The sequence below is a fragment of the Vitis vinifera genome, chromosome 18 (assembly GCF_030704535.1).
Source record: "Vitis vinifera cultivar Pinot Noir 40024 chromosome 18, ASM3070453v1".
Taxonomy (NCBI): domain Eukaryota; kingdom Viridiplantae; phylum Streptophyta; class Magnoliopsida; order Vitales; family Vitaceae; genus Vitis; species Vitis vinifera.
The window spans coordinates 30,571,716-30,590,724 of record NC_081822.1 but is presented as its reverse complement, the minus strand read 5'-3'; the positions used below and the strand labels follow the sequence as shown (position 1 = coordinate 30,590,724).

Here is a 19,009-nt window from a genome sequence, read left to right as displayed (position 1 = left end):
TAGATAGTGTCACATTAGAGCAATATGTGCAAGCTTTCATACTAGTACTATTAGGTTCAACAAGAAGGATACACATGTCCATATGGTGTTATCTCCCATTGCTTAAAGACTTGATTGAAACATTTATGTATAGTTGGGACAACGTAATCCTAACACGCCTATATAAGGGGTTATGTTGAGTGAGTTTGCATGGTGCAACCAATATTGTTGGATATGTCATACTATTATAGGTATAACTAATTGTTCATATTAGATAACAATTTTTAGTTAGTTTAAGGTTATAATTTTTGTAACATTTTTAATGTTGTATTTTATCTAATTGTGGTCTTAGGAGAGGCTCACATCGATTGACTCGATTTGGTTGACTACCAACCCCTCCAACAACTCATCATTTAGATCATGATGTGACTGATGATTTACCAATTGAGGACTAAGGATTACAAGATAAGGCATTATTAGATGAGGCTTTGCCAACTAATCCGTTATCCTAAGCTCATAACCCATCATGTGTGTTGACATTTTATTGAGACCAATTAGACATACAGACTCATGACCTAGTACATATAAGGTGTAATGTGTTATTATTAACCATATAAACATTAACATTATTAATGTAAAACGTTGATTCTTACATGTTTTATGGAAATCTTACATGGGAGACTTAGTTGCCTATCTTCCAGTGATATCTCTAGTAGATCAAAAGATTTAATGGATGATGTCGCCTTTTATTTGCTTTGACATTGTCGAGAAGCATTGGTCAAAACGAGTATTACGACTATTTGGCCTCCAACAAGGGATACCCCCATATTGTTTGATAGAGTAGGGCTTACATTCTGTGGATAAGCAAGAACAATCTATGTACAATTAAGGGGCATTCCATGCACAGTATATTAACTTATGGGCTAGTCGCCACCACCTATGACGGGTACTATGGAGTTTCATGATCTATACATGAATTGCTACTAATATTTTGCACATTATTGGAAAGGAACATAGCATATGTTCAGTCTATGAGTCATATGCATCAGTATGCCCATCCATGAGACCACCTATGTCGACGACTATTATTAGGATGTAGTTTATTAGAGATTGAGGGAGAGGTAGTAAGTGAGATGGTGGGTGAGCTGGTCGATAATCCTGACCATCTATGCATCCACCTAAGACCATGTTAGCACCATCTGTAACATCTACCCCATTTACACCTGAGACTTCCACATTTCCTCTTTCACCTAGAACATGTCGTATTAGAGACCACCTCACCATTTACCACCCTACCATCACCTCTATTTCCTCATGTAAAAGCCATTATATATGATATCACTACACAAAAGACCGCCCTACCATCTACTAATTTACCATCACATATATCTTCTCTCGTAGAGACCACTACACTACATACCACCTTACCATCATCACCTATATCTCATTTCTTAGAAACTATTGTATCAAATGTTATTGCACCGAAGACCACTATGCCAGATGTCATTCTTCCATTTCCTATATTTCAAGATGAAATCATGTCTGTTTGTATTTTAAAATTTTCAAAACATATGAAAAAAAAAAATCTTCATGATCTTTAAGTGATTAATAATAATTCTACATTTAGCATCCAAGCTATCCAAAAACTCTATTATTTTGTGTTAAAATTTAAATAACAATAAAAAATATATATAATTAAAATCAAACTAATTTTAAAAAAAGAACAAAATAATAAAGTAAGAGTGTATAAGGAAAATATTAATTTTCAACTCAACATGAATTGATATATATTTTATTTATCTTATTTTCTTGTAGATTTTTTCCATATCTAATCCTTTCATTAATTATTTTTTAAAATTGAGATCTTCATAAATTTCAATTATTTTTTCCGTAAGTTCTTCTTTGATTAAAAAAATACAATTAAAATTAAACTTTTTTTTTTTTAAGGAAATCTTCATTAGGCTTAAAACTCATCATTTTTTACACTTATCTTCCTTTTTTTCATATTGTTTTAATTTTTTACGAAATTCTTATCTAAATATCATTTGCTTAAATAATGTTTAAGACTTAATTCATTCATGCTTCTTCTTTTTTATGTTAATACTTTTATTATTTTTCTTTGAATATTAAAAATTCTTATTTTTATAATTTATTTTATATTTGATATTCTCAAAGGAAATCCATATTTTATTTTATATTTTGTTTCAATAAAAATAGAAAAAAAAAGTATTTTTTTACAAGAGACGTTGAATTGATATAATCAAAATATAGAATTATCATCAACCACTCAAGGATCAACCGTTGATTTTTCGACTTGAGGTGATCCATATCGTCAAAATTGCCACTTTCAAAAAAAAAGAAAAAAGAAAAGAGTAATTCATGATGATTCTAACAAAATCACAAGTACAAACTTCACCAGAGGTAAGGAAAGGCAAGCCAAAGTGTGAAATAAGCCCAGAAAAGCATGCATCAATGCAAGTTGACAATGTTGAGTGACCAACCAACCTAAAAAAAATCATCCACAATTGATAGCCTTCCAATCTTTGTAACGGCTTAAACTATTAGGATATGGGCTTAACACCCTTCCTCGGCCCTGGCTTAATACCCACACATGGAGAGACACAACAATAGCTAAACCAAAAATCATAGCAAGATGGTATAGGGGTGGTTGGTTGTTTGGATGTTGAACTCAACAATTTTAACCCTGAATCATCAGAGTTGAACAACTTTCTTAGTATGATCTTATTTCTATGGCATGAGAACATGGAACACATAAAAGAAGGAAATATTGATCACAAATATGTAAGAACGGCTCTAGCGAAGTAGATTAAGACAAGACAAATAGAAAGTAGAGTCGGTCACTTCATGATACAACAAAGATTGTTATTGATCCAGTAGTATTTTGATATATAAACAGCTGGGTTTTATGAACTACAAGTTCCCAAATATTTGGAGTGAAGGAGCTTGTTCAGTAGCAAGCTAAAGAAAATATTAGTGTACAACACTTTACAACTATAACCACACCCAGAGAGAACTTCAGAGTGAAGTTTTTGCCTAGATGAATTGGATAAGTTTCTTGATGATTCTACAGTTATGGTGCTGTTCTGATCAGCCAACATTTACACATTGTAGAAGAATTCAACATAAAAATAGTTGAATATACGAGTACCTTGCAACGTGCATGCATCTTCGAGAGGACAGCCGAATACCTTGATTAACCTCTGATTGAGACCTTTTGTTACAATGAATATACTAAATTTCCGGGACGTACTCTTGGGCATCTTCATGTTATTCTCTAGCTAAGCATGTGCATTTTTTTTGATGCTCGGACAGTTCCTGCCATGTTTTTTGTGTTTCGGCTATGTGAAAACCTGCCTTTCTATCAACACTAAGTACATATTGAATCACTGGCAAATGACACTGCAGTGTCCTTGACTTTCTAACATTGACACCTTTATCATCAATTTAATTTCTTTTGGATCAGAGACAGAAAGAAATGGAAATACGAAATCTGCCAATGATGAACAGTTATAGAATATCAGATTCCAAATTTCCATTTCTTGTCTTCAGAGTAACATAAATGTATAATTATTCAGGATAAGTTCAATGTGGGTACCTGAATTTTTTGTTGTAGAAACTTGACATACTCTACTGCCTCTTCTAGCATATCTGCAGTGTTTGTTTGCTGTATGTAAAATGGTGCAATTGCCATGTCAATTTTATGAAAGTTTACGAGGCATATTTATAAATTAACAAAAATGTAATGCGAAACAAGTGAATCCAAAGAAATTAAATCCCAACAAATTATATCATTTGAAAAAATTTCATCCAGAATATCAATTTATGTGATAATTAAAAATCGTTAATGAATTAAAAAGGCCAGAGGACTAAACTATCACAAAATAAAATTCAACTTTTCATTCAATACAACAGGAGTAGCCCACAAGCTGTTGGAGAAACTAAACAAATTTTTATTTACACCAAAGAAATAAAATGCCATATGCTTCTGCATGCTGAAACATGAACAAACCCTGTGAAGACAATCTCTTAAGGGGGTGATGTAGTGGTCACATGAAAAGAAGGACAACGAAGAATACCATCTTCAACCTTATAATTGTGAACCTTGAATCTACATAGAACATATGGAAGATTTATCACCACTGGATAAATTGATTTCTGAACGAGTCCCACTGATAGGCATTATAAAATCCTTAATAAGTAGCGACTTCCAAAAAGTCCATCATACCAAATACATTCACCTATAAAAATAAATTCTACTTCAAAAACTGCTAAATCCTGGAAGTAGAGAATAAAAGAGACCTTTCAAAAAATGAAAAATAAAATAAAACAGGAAGAAATTTTCCAATGCCATACATAACTCACTGGTCTTCCATTAGTCCTCTGAACCAAACCTGTCACTGAGTTTACCTCAATATAAGTTCTCCCATTCCAAACAACTAGGAGATTTATAACATTTCAACTGGTTTGATTACCTAACAAATTCATCTTTGTTTAGTCATGCAACTCTATTCATCTTCAAATGATCACTAAGAACCAACAGATGCCTAAAAACAATGGATTGAGTCCTATAAATGCCGATAAAATCATAATGATATGGCATGTTGTTATTGGACATCAATGGTGAATCATTGCCTTGATCTTGAAATTGTGAGTAATAGTCTCACCTAATTAGTCCACAGGATTCACCTTCCTTGAGTATAAATTATCCATAAAGTGATCTAGGACTTCATACCATACAACTTGCAATCTGTGATACAATGATCAATGAACTTTTCTATTCAGTAAATTAGCATCCATATCAGATACTTGAGAGTCAAAACCTAGCTCGATATCCTTAACCTTCAAATATGCATATACATAGTTTATTTGACTGTGAAGAGATGCATAATCTTTAAGACGAAGATCTCAAGCTCTATCAACAATCTTAGGCATGCTGCTTTTAGAGACCCTCCATAGTGAAGGGCTTCCTCCAACCATACATTTGTTGATCACATATTCTGCACAAATAATTCAGTTTTGCATTGAAAAGTCTACCATAACCATCATTACATTGCCATAAAAACTAGCCACTGAATAGGGTAAACCCTTGTTTAGACACCAATTTTCATAGTGGCAGCATGAAAGGAAGGGAAAAGAGCATTGTCCATCTTCAACCTTGGGAATAAAATTCTTGATTCAACAAAGCAAGGAAAAATCTAAGGCAAGAAAATCAAATCTCTTAATTTAATCAATTAGCATGCTCCAATTTTCCATATTGACCATTTATGGGTTCTATATAAAACATCAATAAAGTAGTAATTCTCTAAAAACATATAATATGTTAACCTACAAAAGCTCAAGTACTACTCTTTATTTTAAAGTTCCAAATAATTAAGAAAATACAAAAATGATTGGAAAGTGAGAGAATAATCATGCATCAAAGTTTTCTGTTGATCCAAATAATCTAGTGTAATCTGTCCTGCTTCAATTTGACACACTTCAAAGCACTATTGTCTAGGGACTTAAAAGTTTTGGTTTTCTCAACTAGAAAATATTCTTCTCTGAATTGACATGTTCATCATAAACCTTGATTGAAAACAATGTGCAATCCATGACCCAATTATTTATTTTTACATTCATTGACCTCGAATATTGAAGTCAATTCATTTTGATTTCCCAAATTATTCAATATTTTGCTTAAATATCATAGATGGCACTCGGGTTGGCCCAATGTTTCTTACCAAATACACATAACCCAGCTAAGAAACTTCAATTAGAACCACCCTAAATCTTATGTCCATGGTGAAACCATTTCCTTTTGTCTAACAAAGGATATTTTACTGTGATAAAGAGAACATAGAGAGGGCAGGGGCTTATCTCTCAAAATAAACCATAAGAGAAACCTAAAGAAAAGGCATTCCCAAGGGCTAACTAGGAAAAGTAGAAAAACAATTGTTCATTGAAACATGTATGCTGCCAATTCTCACCAGAGTAAAACCTTCGCATTCTCCAAGCAACTCCTTTCATCTTGTTGGACAATTTTCTATGGAAATTTAAAAGCAATCCTTTCATTGGTAAGCTTGTTTGCACTAACCAACTCCTTTTTGACTACTGAAAAAATTTGCCAAAAATTCTCATTTTTGAAAATTGCTAACTTGAATTGTTAGATCCTACTTTTTCACATTTTCCTTCTCAAGAAAGATTAGTCCTGGTTTTATTATGAGTTAATTTATTGTTTTACATGATGAAATTGGAGAAGAAAAGGAAGCTTCCCTAAAATTAAATTTTCTGTTCTCTTCACTATCATTGGACAAATGTCTACATGAGCACACTATCCATTCATAGATCATGCCACGATTAGTGCATCCAGTCCAGAGGTAGCTTTGCTGGTCCTAACTCATCTAGGTCAGGACAAATCTACTTACTAGCATTATGGGTTGCTTGAACAGTCTCAAACTCATCAAGTTATTCTCTATAAGAACTAGACCATTATTCTCCTACCATGTGTCCTAATTCTCCAAAGGATTATGAATTACTTTTGTTGTCAACTTCATCTGTTAGTAATTTTTTGAGATGTCATATACTTCTGATGGCCACATAGATCTGGTAATTGTTAGGAGGCCTTAGTTTTGGTTGATTAACAATCTTTAAGAATATGCCCAAGCTAGCTCAGAAAGATAGGGATAATATCCAGCTACAGAGACTATGTCCTTGGTCCCCAAAAACACCCAAGGCCCCCCTATTTGGATTGCATGTGCAGCCCTCCAGCCTCTTGTCTCATCAATTACAAAGTAATGGTGGACATTCCACATAATATTTGATCAACATTTACTTAATTTCTGCCATCATTTAGAAGTAGTTAAAACTTTCAAAACCTAATGCGATGTCAGAATTTAAATCTCACAGGAGTTCAAATCTCAAAGACTTTTGAAATTCCTAATGCATTTAAATCTTGCAGAGGTAGCACTGTTACACATTGACTTTTATCTTCCCATGTTCCATGTTGTGAACGCAAAGGAAAAATAGCCAAGGAAATTAAGGATACCATGGGGCCACCTTGCTAGGACCCTCCATGAGCTCCTCAGTAATTTTTGATTTCCATCAAATATCTGTCATATTTTGTTTTGTGGGTCCTGCTCATAAAGATTCAACTACAAGCTAATTATGAGTGGTCCACATGTGCCATCAAAATGTCATTTTATCATCTTTCAAATTCAGCAACCAACATTACTGCTAAGCTTTGACCAGTGCCAATGACAAAATCCTAATAGCTACAGAATACAAATTAAAGCCATTCAACCACCTTGGGGTCTGCAACATGATAACACAGTACATTTCTGTACAAAACTGTCTATAGGATTGGTTTCCTTTCAACCAACAAGCAACAACATTGCAATACTGAAATAGGGAAAAGATTTGAAAACATTATTTTGCTCACAATTCATAAGCTAAAACCCACCGAGTCAGAAAATTCCCAACCTTAGTCATATTCAAGAACAAAAATATATGGAAATTCAGTGAAAATTATTTAGTTGAAATGACTGACCTTATCCATATTGGGCACAAGTTCCTGAAGTTTCCTTATTCTGTCACTGATTCGGGTCCTCCGAACCTATAAAAAAATTAGGTCTTTGCCAAATCAAACACAAACACAAACAAATAGCTAGTTACCATAGGAAAAATAGGGAACTACTAATAATACTCTTTCTGCAATGCTGCGAGGATGTGTAGCACAACCCCGCTTGGCCCGAACCCTGCAGGGTACTGAATCCTCTAAAAGCTTTTCCATGTCCACATCCAGTAAGCTTGCCACGCTACCGGTTAATCGAGAACTCTGCTCCCCTTTCTGCAGTCCAGGTAAAGAATTGAGATCGATTCGCTAAACATTAGTCCTCTGTTTGGTTGATGAGAGAATGTAGGAAATGAAAATTTACAACATTACGTTTCTATTTCAGAAACAAAAACATTGAATGGATGCAAGAGGCGGGTTTAGGGAAACTCTCGAATATAAAATAAAATAAAATAATAATATCTTTGTTATTTCTATTTTCGGAAACTTCCCGTTTTAGAAATAAAACGTTTTTCAAAAATCAGTTTTTAAACCCCAAATGGAGCATATCCTTGATTTCTTTCCTTGTTTTTCCCACGTTTTCTCATCATACAAACAGAGAATACCCCAAAACTCAAAGCAAAATCACTTCAAAACACATATAAACGGAAATTTCCCCTTTCGGAAGCAGAAAACTTTTTCCGAAAATCAGTTTTTCAACCCCAAATCAAGCACACCTGATATCTTCCAACGTTTTGTCAGTAACCAAACAGAAGATAAACCAAAACCCTAACGAAACCAGGTCAAATTACCGACTGAGATGAAAATTTCCTAGACGAACTTCGCGATTCCAACTCCCTCGCCCGCTTCCCTGTCGGAGAGCCATCCACTGCCGGCGACGCCGCGTAGTCGAACCCTGCTGGAATCCCAAAGCTCGAAAAATAGCCCTCCGACGAATTGATCTGGGAGAGGAACTCCGTCGGCAAGCTGCTCTGCCGGAGAAACCCTTGCGCACCGGCGCCGTCGAACATGCTCGGATCCGAGGCAGGAATGTAACCTCCGGACCCACCGGCGGGACCGCCGGAGCCAGCGAGCAGCTGAGTCAGTGACTGGGTCGGCTTCAACGAATCGTCGTCCTCTTCTTCTCCTTCTTCTTCTTCGAGAAGTGTGTCCAACCACGTTGCCGGAGCTGAGCGGAAACGGGCGAGTCTATTGACTTCACCGCCACGTGTCGGTTGCATCTGCTCCTCTCTCTTCTTCTTCCCAGATTTTGAGATTTTTCCAGTGTTTATTTTTGGTGAAGCTCTTCACTTTCCTCTTTGGGAAGAAGGAAATCGAGTGCTGCGTGACGCTCGGGTGTACGTCTGCCTTGATTATCCGCCGTTCTATAGGCGGAAACTGGGGTTGTACCCTTAGTCAATCAACGAGGAGATTCGCGTTGTATAGGACTCTGAATCTGCAACGTCGTCGTTTCAGTGGATGCCGAGGATCGCTATCCCACGCCAGTACACACACGGGCTTTTCCACGCAATAATCAGAAGCGAAAGAGCACTGCTTATGGATATGGTGCTGGTTTAGGAATGCTACTGGGTTGTGGAGCGTGGAGTGGGGCGCGTGGGAATTTGGTTTTGAGGAAAGTCATACATTTGATGATTGATTTGTTTAGAAAAAAAGCATATTCTATTATATAATATTATTTTTATTTTTATTTTTGCTTTATCTGGCCAATTTAAGGAGAGGGAGCCTGCAATTCACAAATGCACATAGGAAAAGCTTGTTGGCCGTGGACTTTCACTTGCCTTTTACTTTTTAGCCCACTTCTTTCGTAAACAAATGGAGTGGTAAGGGGACCATTATTGGAAACCACCTTGGGTTCCAATTCTTGCCCACATAACATCACAACTTATGGGATATCCTTCCAACTTCATGGTATACATACAAAACCATTGATCAATTCTTTTGTGAAATTTAACGTTAATTTTGAAAAAAAATAAAAATTGAGGATATTCATTCGTATGATTCTAAATTAAGTCTAAAACATAACTCAGGACCCATATTTCCCTCAATCGAGCCGTGATCGGAATATTAGAAATTAAGGGTAAGTTATTTTAATGTTGAGATTTATCATTGGTTAAATTTGTAGTTGAAACTCCGAAGACTTTGATATATGGATCGAGTTAATATCTTATGTGTGTTAGAGCACTTAAACTAAATTTCACTAATCAATTGATCATAAAGAATTTTAACTTAATTTGATACTAGATGTACATGTTCAAATAATCTACTTTCTTTAAAGTAATTTTATTTTCAACTTGAGATTAGGTTAGCTCTTGAATTTTTTTTCATTCCCTTGTGGGTGCCACTAAACTAATTTTTTATGTTTAATATATGATCATAAAGTAAATTGAAAAAATAAAGCAAAAAAAGGACCTGTGTAGGAGCAGAAGAACAAAAATTGAGACGGATCAATAAGCATTACCAATCTTAAGTTAATTTATTCACGATTAACTAGAGTTAATCTTGGTCCTACAAATTGAAGTTTAGTTTAAAAAACTAGTTAACTACTTCTAAAAACAAAATGAATAAGCAATCATATTTTAAAATAAAAACAAAAAAACAAAAGATAAGAAAGCATCATTAGAATGAAATTAAAATTGCTTGATAAAGAAATAACATGATAAAGGGTGTGAAGTATAAATCATGAGGTTTTGGCACTTAATAAGTTTAAAAAGCTAAAACATGAACTAAATGATGATGTTGTTAAGGAATCTAAGCTAGAAATTGACTAAGGAGTCATTGAGTTTGATCATTGGAGGACACTCCTTTTACTTAGTTGCTTATATATACCATACTCAATTCAAAATCTAGAACCTTGATGCATATAAATAAATATGGATCATTTAAGTAAGATATTAAGAAAATCAAATCAAATAAAAAGATTATATAAAATTCAATCTAGTATTTTATAAATGACATTTATGAGAAGATAATGACCAATTTGTAAATCAAGGTATGGAAGATAGACATGAAAATCCAAATTTTCTATTTCATACCACCTTATCTTGAGTTCAATTTGGGAGAGGGAGTGTTAAAATATAGGACAATGTCAAAATAGTAGTAACAGTATTAAACTTGTCAATCTCAAATTTGTCTCATTGACATTCTTAATAAGTTCCCTTTTATACTCGACAACTTCATGAATTGGATGCATATGACATTTGACTTAGGCTTGGATTATTATAAATCATTTATATCCATTTCCTATTACTTGTACTTGTTTAGGAAAAGTATGTAATTTGAATTCATTGATAGACTTTTAGCATTGATGTGACATTTCTTTATAAGGGTGAAACATGGTATTATTTGCTCTAGTGATTGTTATTCATATATTATTAAAATAAGTTAGTTCTCTTTTTCTATATTTTATAACTTTACCTTATTAAATAGCTTTAGATTTTGTTTCACCATAGAAAAATGTAGCTTGGGGTGCTTGTTCAATGTTCAATATTCAAAAACAATATACATTGGTATAAATTATTGATCTTTTTCAAATTTTTTCTTTCTAGTTTCACACCAATCTTTACAATTATCAAAGTAGGTTTTTTAGCAATTGGAATTTTGCTCAATCTTAAGTTATTGAGGGATTTTTGTATAACACTACAATCTTGCTACATTTTTTTTTCTCTAGCTAATGAGATTATTCCTCTTGGCATTGAAATTGTATGGCTTTCCGTTGATTTTTTTTGTTAGTACTTTTTTTAATCCATTTAAACTCTACTAGTATTAAATATAGATTCTTCATCTTCTACTCATGATATGAAAATCATCTCTATTTGTCTCAATGGTTTAAATTATCCACATTGGAGATTTGCTACGAAGAATCTTTTGATTAGAAAAGACATGTGAAATGTTGTTGATGAAACAACTAATTAGCTAAACAGAATAATCTTTACAAAAAAATAAAATGGATATCGAACAATGCTTAGATGTTGACATGGATAAATAATTTGTTGATAACTCAATCGGTGGGCAACTTTTGAAATTGAAGTTGGCAAAGGATGCATAGGAGTATTTGGAAAGATTGTGGCAACAACATATTTTTCTTGTAGGGGTCAACTCAAGATAGAAATTTAGGAAGCAAAACAAAGTGAGCAATAAAAGTTGGCAAAGGATGCATAGGAGTATTTGGAAAGATTGTAGCAACAACATATTTTTCTTGTAAGTGTCAACATGAGATAGAAATTTAGGAAGCAAAACAAGGTGAGTAATCTATTCAAAAGATTTGCTCTAGTTTAACTCTTTGGCACTTCTTCTGCATCTAGGGCATTGATTGCATCTAAAATATCTTTTTTTATGACTAACTCATGTAACCTCACAAGAGAGGTTTTCTATTTTGGTATCTCACATCATATGACTTCATATAAATCACTTTGGCATGATTATTTAGGTGGGTTATGTTTCTTGTTTTCATCTTTAGTATATGATTTGTAAGAAAGTGTTAAATTATTTAATAAAAGTGATGAACATTTTTTATTGTATTGATTGTCATTTGGGAAAACAATGTAGTCTTTAACATTCAAAAAAATGTTTCTTCATACTTAAAATGATGAGTTTACTTTCATTTTGAGTGTTAATCGTATCTTTTTTATTTGACTGTATTCATAGTCCTATATAGAGCTAAGACTTGTATATATTTCTAAGTTATTGGATTTTGAATGTTAATCAAATACTTGTATTTGAGCATTGTGTATGGCCAAAGGAAAAATGATATTTCTAAACCATTAGATATTAAGTCATATAGTTTCAATTATTATTATGATTATACTATATTAATTTTTCTATATAAATCTTATTATATGGTGTGTTCTAGTAATGCTTTTATTCTAGATTGACCATCCTAATATGTGTACATTATGACAATTTATTAGATATTTGTTCACTCTCCATCCCATCCTTTTTTTTTTTTCTACATGATTAACATGTGAGTGTTGTTAAGGTTTGGTATAGCTAGAGGTAAGCCATAAGCCTAAATCCTTAAAGCTCCTTAGTGGTTGAACATGTAATCCATCTATGTCTTATCTTTAAAATACATTTGACTTGTTTTTAGCATTTTGGCCTAATTTGCAAACTCCTATTTCTTGTATTATGATATTTACTCTAGTCCTACTTTATTGTGTTGCACCTATTAAGTAAGATGGTTATTCGATATGAAGTGATCTCATCGTTTCCTTAGTGGGATTTTTAGGCAAGGTCATGACATTACTCATACTCATGCATGGATGAAAGTTTTGGAAAATCGCTAACTCCTATTTCTTGTATTATGATATTTACTCTAGTCCTATTGTATTGTGTTGCACCTATTAAGTAAGATTGTTATTCGATATGAAGTGATCTCATCGTTTCCTTAGTGGGATTTTTAGGCAAGGTCATGACATTACTCATACTCATGCATGGATGAAAGTTTTGGAAAATCGCTAACTCCTATTTCTTGTATTATGATATTTACTCTAGTCCTATTGTATTGTGTTGCACCTATTAAGTAAGATTGTTATTCGATATGAAGTGATCTCATCGTTTCCTTAGTGAGATTTTTAGGCAAGGTCATGACATTACTCATGGATGAAAGTTTTGGAAAATATTATTCAAATTTTGGTTTTCAACACACATGGAGAGGATATAAGGGCCAAAAGTTTGACCTACAAAATTTATACTATTTTTCACCAATTTATCACAATTTTTGTGATTTTATGCATATATATATATATATATGCATAAATAAAATATTAAAATAAAAAAAATTATTAAATAAATTAATTTTATTTATCTTATTTTCAAATTCCATTTAAATAATTATTAAAAATATAAAATATATCATGATAATCTTCTTACTAAGTCTTTTTATATCTTTTGTGTGGTAATTAAATACAAGAGAAAACTTGTAAACAAAATTATAAACATTTATAAATAAAAAATAATTATGCATAGATACATCATCATCATTTCTTTTATATTCTTGAATATACTCAAATAAGGTAGATTATCATTTTTAGTATTAAATATATTTTCAAATTTTGTGTGTTAATATCCAACATCATAAATTTTATCATAAATATATTGTTTTCTTCAATATGGGAATTATTGTTTGGTTATCATTTTTTAGATTTTTTATATATATATAACACATTTATGATATTTGATCAATTTATGTCCAATCAATATTTTTGTTTTCCAAATTTCCATCTAATATTTCTAATATTTACTATAATTCTAATAAAATTCAATCATTTTATATTATATTATTTTTTTTTTTTTTATCTCTTCATCTTTACTCTTACTTTGGCTAAATTATTAACCACTACTAAATACTCAATGAATGATAAGTATGATTTATTTAGTACAACTTTCTGATTTGTTTTTTCAAATATTGACAATTTAATCAATCTTAAACTAGTACAATCAACTCCTTTAATTTAGGAATTTAGGATGACACTCATCCCCTTGAGGTACCCTTATCTTTCTTATTAGTTGTTTAACAAACCCTACCTTAGTTTAGATACCTAGGTTCTCAAAACCCCAAGATTTCTTATTTTAATTATTTAAGTTTCAGTCTTGGTAGTAGTTGAATTCTCACTATACTAGGCATTCTTTCTACTTCGAATCTAAATACAATAACTAGTTTAGAAGAGGAGATGATGCGTCCAATGCCCAACTAATGCTTTTATGCTAATTTGAAGAGTTATTACAAACTTTTCTTGTTAATGAATGCACCTCTGAGTTATCATTACGATGGCGAATAAAAAAAATATTTATAAATTATCAATGGAAGCAAAGTTATAACACACACATAAAAGCAAACACAATGCCCCTAGTCCACTTCTAATCATTTATAACCCATGGACCCACTCCTATATATTTTCAATTTTTTATTCCTAGGTATAATGTGATAATGTCGATCATTTGGGTTTTATGACAAATATAAGGGGAAATATTGGATTAAAATTGTGGGTACAATAATATTGAACTTGAAATATACGAAGTGTGGATACAAAGAAGATAATACGAATAATAAATTTGAAGCTAGAGTGCTTCAACTTATGTTACAAAATCATTTTCTTGAAATACCATTTTAGGATGCACAAGATTATAGAAAATATGTCTCTATGATGTAATGAAGCTATATTTGTCTATCTACGTTGTACACTGATGAAAGCAAACTCGAAATACCCTTAATATATAGTAAGACTATCAAGAATTTATATATTATTTCTATAGAATTTCAGTATATTGGAGTTTTATCAACATTGCATTCATCATATCCTTTAAGGGCCCTATTTTTTCTCTCTACTACTCCATTAGATTTAGGGGAACAAGGAAGAGTCTCGTGAATGATTTCATAATCTTCATAAAAAGAGTTAAAAGGGTTGGACTCATACTCTCATCCACTATCAATTCTAACTCTCTTTATTTTCTTAGTTAATTTTCTACTTCATTTTTGTATTTGATGAAAACATTTCTTACTTCATCTTTGTTTCTTAGTCGATATACCCTTGTATACCTTGAGCAATCATCTATGAAAGTTATGTAGAATTTTTTACCACCTCTTATCATTGCACTTTTTATATCTTCTAAGTCACTATGAATTAAACTTAGTATTTCTAATTCTATTTCTACATATTTGCAATTTCTATTTATGGTTTTGGATTTCATGCATGATTCACATTTTCCATGGTTTTCTAAGGACAATTTAAGAATTAAACTTAGATCAACCATTTTTTTTATATATATAAAAAGTTGACATGTCCTAATCTACCATGCTAAATATCATAGGAATCAACTAGGTAAGCAAAATAAGATGCACTATTATTATTATTATTAATTTCATAAATAGTCAATATTAAGAGACCTTGATTATAGTAGCCCTTCCCAGCGCATACATCATTCTTAGTTAACACAATTTTATTAGAGTCAAACAAGATCCTCACTCTTGTTCTTTTGAGCAGATACATTCAATATAAAGAGACCTTGATTACAATAGCCCTTCCCAACACATACATCGTTCTTAGCTAACACAATTTTATCAAAGTCAAATAAGATCCTGACTCTTGTTCTTTCGAGTAGAGAGACTAACACTAAGTTCCAATGAATATCTAACAATTGAAGAACAACACTAAAGTCAACACTTTTCTTGAGGACACCTTAAGGAGAACTTTCCCTTTGTAAATCGCTAAGGACATTTCTAGAATCACCCATGAACACTTGTTCATCTCATTCTTTTATAATAGTATAGAAAGTGAACATACTTCTATTGTCATAGATGTACCCAATAACCCTAGAGTCTACCATCCAATCCATCACATTGGTGACCATGCTTACCTCACCTCAAAGAAGACTACAACAATGATAACCTTTATCTCTACCAAGTTTGCTGTTGGGTTGGATATCTCAGATCTCTTCCTGTGGTGGCATTGAGTTGCATGATATACAGGCCTGCCATAGACAAAATAGTTACCCTCTTATTAGACTTGGTCCTAGAGTTTTGTTTTATGGTCTTATTGTTTTTAGGCTTAGGTTTTTATCTTACCACATTAGCCTTAGAAGACAATTCTTTGGCTTTCTTTACTTTATCCATATTTCTATTTTTTTTCTTCAATTCGAATATAGATTATTACATCTTTTTAGGGACATTTGTTTTTTTTTTTTTCATTTTTTTTTTAATTCGGACGAGTTTCAATCAAGTATCCAACCACAAAAGGTTCAGGTAGTTTTACGCCCTCATTAGCTAAGTCATTGATTAGCAAATAGTAGTTGTAGATTTGAGATGATACATCTCTATTATTGGTCATTTATAATTTTCTAAAATTTTCTATGACATATTTCTGGGTTCCTCCATTTTCCAGAACCTTTTTTTATTCATAACATCCTAAATGTCCTTAGCTACCATTTATTGACAATAAACATCAAACAATTCTTTTGAGAGTATGCTAAGGATGACATGTCTAACCTTTTTATTTCCAATTTCCTACGTAGGCAAATTTTGATAATTGTCTCAGGTTTTAAGTCAATCAAATCATGTCCTAAGTTCACAACATCAATTGTAGAAAATACTTTTTTCTACCATCTTTTGAAAAATATCTCATTGAAGGGATCAATCTTGGAGGTATCAAGACGATTGTGAACTAGGGAAGTCTACATTAAACAATTCTACTTTTAGATAGTTGGTTAGCTTATGTATTTATCAAAACACTTTTATGCATACATATGAACAAAGAATCTAAATATCTGTCAATAAATATATCATTAAGGAATATGAGTTCGAGCATGAACCATTGGACCCATATGAAAATAATGGCTCCCTAGAATCCTATTTTGAAGTTAATTAACTTAATATCTCACTCCAAAGAGTCAATTTCACTCCAATATTTTATGATATTAAGACAATATACTAGAACTTGGGTCTATGACATACTATCTACTATATGAAGGCTCTCTATGAACTGGTGTCTGAAATCTAACAAGTGGATGCTATCAACCTCTCAAGATTATCTCTATCATCCTTGAGTCTCATATCTTACTGTTATGTGATTAACTAGCATATTCTAGCTCTCTAAGAGCATATGTCAAATTCTAATTAAGAAATTACTGCAACTATAGATTTTTTTATCACATGTTCTTAGGATTGCCCAATGGGACATGTTATCTCAAACCCATGAGATATCATGATGCCCATTTTGAGGATACTCGTTGCCACCAACCTTAATCAACAATAACTCAATCCATAGGGAATATATAACCACCTTAATTAAGGTTTCACCCATAGGTTAAATTCATTGAAGACTTTAGAACTTGCTCAATATCCTCTCAAAGTTGAGGGTCTCTATAACTAATGTCATGACTCACTATAGGTCATGTTTAATGTGTAACAATGCACACTAGTATACTCACAATGGGAACCATCTTGATGACCAAGACGAATCATCCTTTTTGTTTAGAAATAGTGCACAATAATCTCAAATGGATTACCTAAGTTTATGAACCAATTATGAACAACTTATCTACTTGTAAGGAACTCATAATTTAGATCTCCCTTTCAACTCTTAATGTACTTAAGTCATGTACAATGCAAGAGATGCAAGGCTTGAATGCTCTTATATTGAATGCATGAATAGAATAGTTAAAAAGAGAAACTAGAATCATGTTATAAATAATAAATTTATTATTGTTACTTCATGCCATGCTTTAAAGGGTTTTATTCTAACAATTAGAATTATTAAAAAATGGTAATGGTTTAGTACTTACACAATCATGATATATTGAAAAGATATTGAAGAAATTTAATGCTTATGATTGTAAACCTACATCTACATCTTTTGACCCAAACATAAGGTTGTACTTTAATACATGAAGAAACTCTTGTATGCAATACCTCTTGTATGCATACATTTTGATGGTGAAGAAACCGTTGCAAAGGCAAATAAGCAAATTTATAGTGGAAAATCAAGAACATAGGTTTGAAACATAGCTACGTGAGATTATTACTCATTGATAAAGTGATTGCAATTCAAATTCTAAGATCATGATATCAAAATTTGGCAGACTCCTTGATTTAAAACCTTACAAGGAATTTATTATGGAAGACATCAAGGGGAATGAGATTGAAATCAACATCTAATTAATGATGGAACCTCAACCCTATTGGTAGAGTGTGTGTATATGAGTGAAAATACAAAAAGGCCTAAATCTCACATTAGAAAGGGATTTAATATATTTGACTTCCCATTTCCTTATCCTCTTAGGCTTGGGACATGGGAGCTTTACATGCCTAAAGGGACTAAGCCTATTGTAATGGGATTTTAGGTGGCCTAGTTCAAGAAACTTTAATGCATGTTGTCTGCATGCATCGTGTACAGGGGGACCCTTTCTGCATATTGGCACGAGTCCAACATCTTTTTTACAAAATGAATTTAAATTTATTTTATTTTATTTTCCTTGACTTGGTCATTCTCAATTGTAGAGTCTTGGGCTAAGTCTTCCCAGTTAAGGGAAAGATCAGGTCAAGGGAGTTTATAGATGTAACTCATAATGTGCATAACGTTTCTTTTAATTAAATCAATTTAATTAATTTTTTGTATTCATTCTCTTTGTGGCCATTCAGCCTTTATAGGATAATCTTATTGGACTTTGCCTATAAATAGACCATCCTCTTAGAGTTCCTCAATATACGACTCTTATTGCTTTATGACAGTCTCTCCTTGCTCTCCTCTCCGCTATCCTCGTCCCCTATAGCTACACCAAAGGCATCCCTATTTGCCATTCCCATAGCAGCATCCTTGTCTACTATAGCACTGAACCTAGTGTTGTACTCAACCCCAATGCATCCATTGTTCTTCCATCCTTATTGCATCTGCTAGTGCAGTAGCCTTACTACTATTGCATCTGAGCTTGTTGTAGCCATCCAATATTGTGTCGCAACCTTACACTTGT

General features: G+C 32.5%; 1 protein-coding gene across 2 annotated transcripts; it reads right to left on the bottom strand.

Annotated features, from left to right (window-relative positions):
- Positions 1-2,841: 2,841 nt before the first annotated feature.
- Positions 2,842-9,181, bottom strand: LOC100252707 (transcription factor bHLH80). Of its 2 annotated transcripts, none has more exons than XM_002271354.5 (5): positions 8,341-9,179; positions 7,682-7,825; positions 7,526-7,591; positions 3,596-3,664; positions 2,842-3,315 (listed from the first exon to the last, which is right to left on the bottom strand). In XM_002271354.5, exons 1-5 carry the CDS (start codon positions 8,767-8,769, stop codon positions 3,268-3,270), a joined length of 756 nt encoding a protein of 251 aa, XP_002271390.1. In that variant the 5' UTR covers positions 8,770-9,179; the 3' UTR covers positions 2,842-3,267. The 2 variants fall into 2 exon arrangements, with proteins under 2 accessions (XP_002271390.1, XP_010665392.1); XM_010667090.3 differs by lacking the exon at positions 2,842-3,315 and adding an exon at positions 3,322-3,490 and having other exon boundaries at positions 8,341-9,181.
- Positions 9,182-19,009: the final 9,828 nt, after the last annotated feature.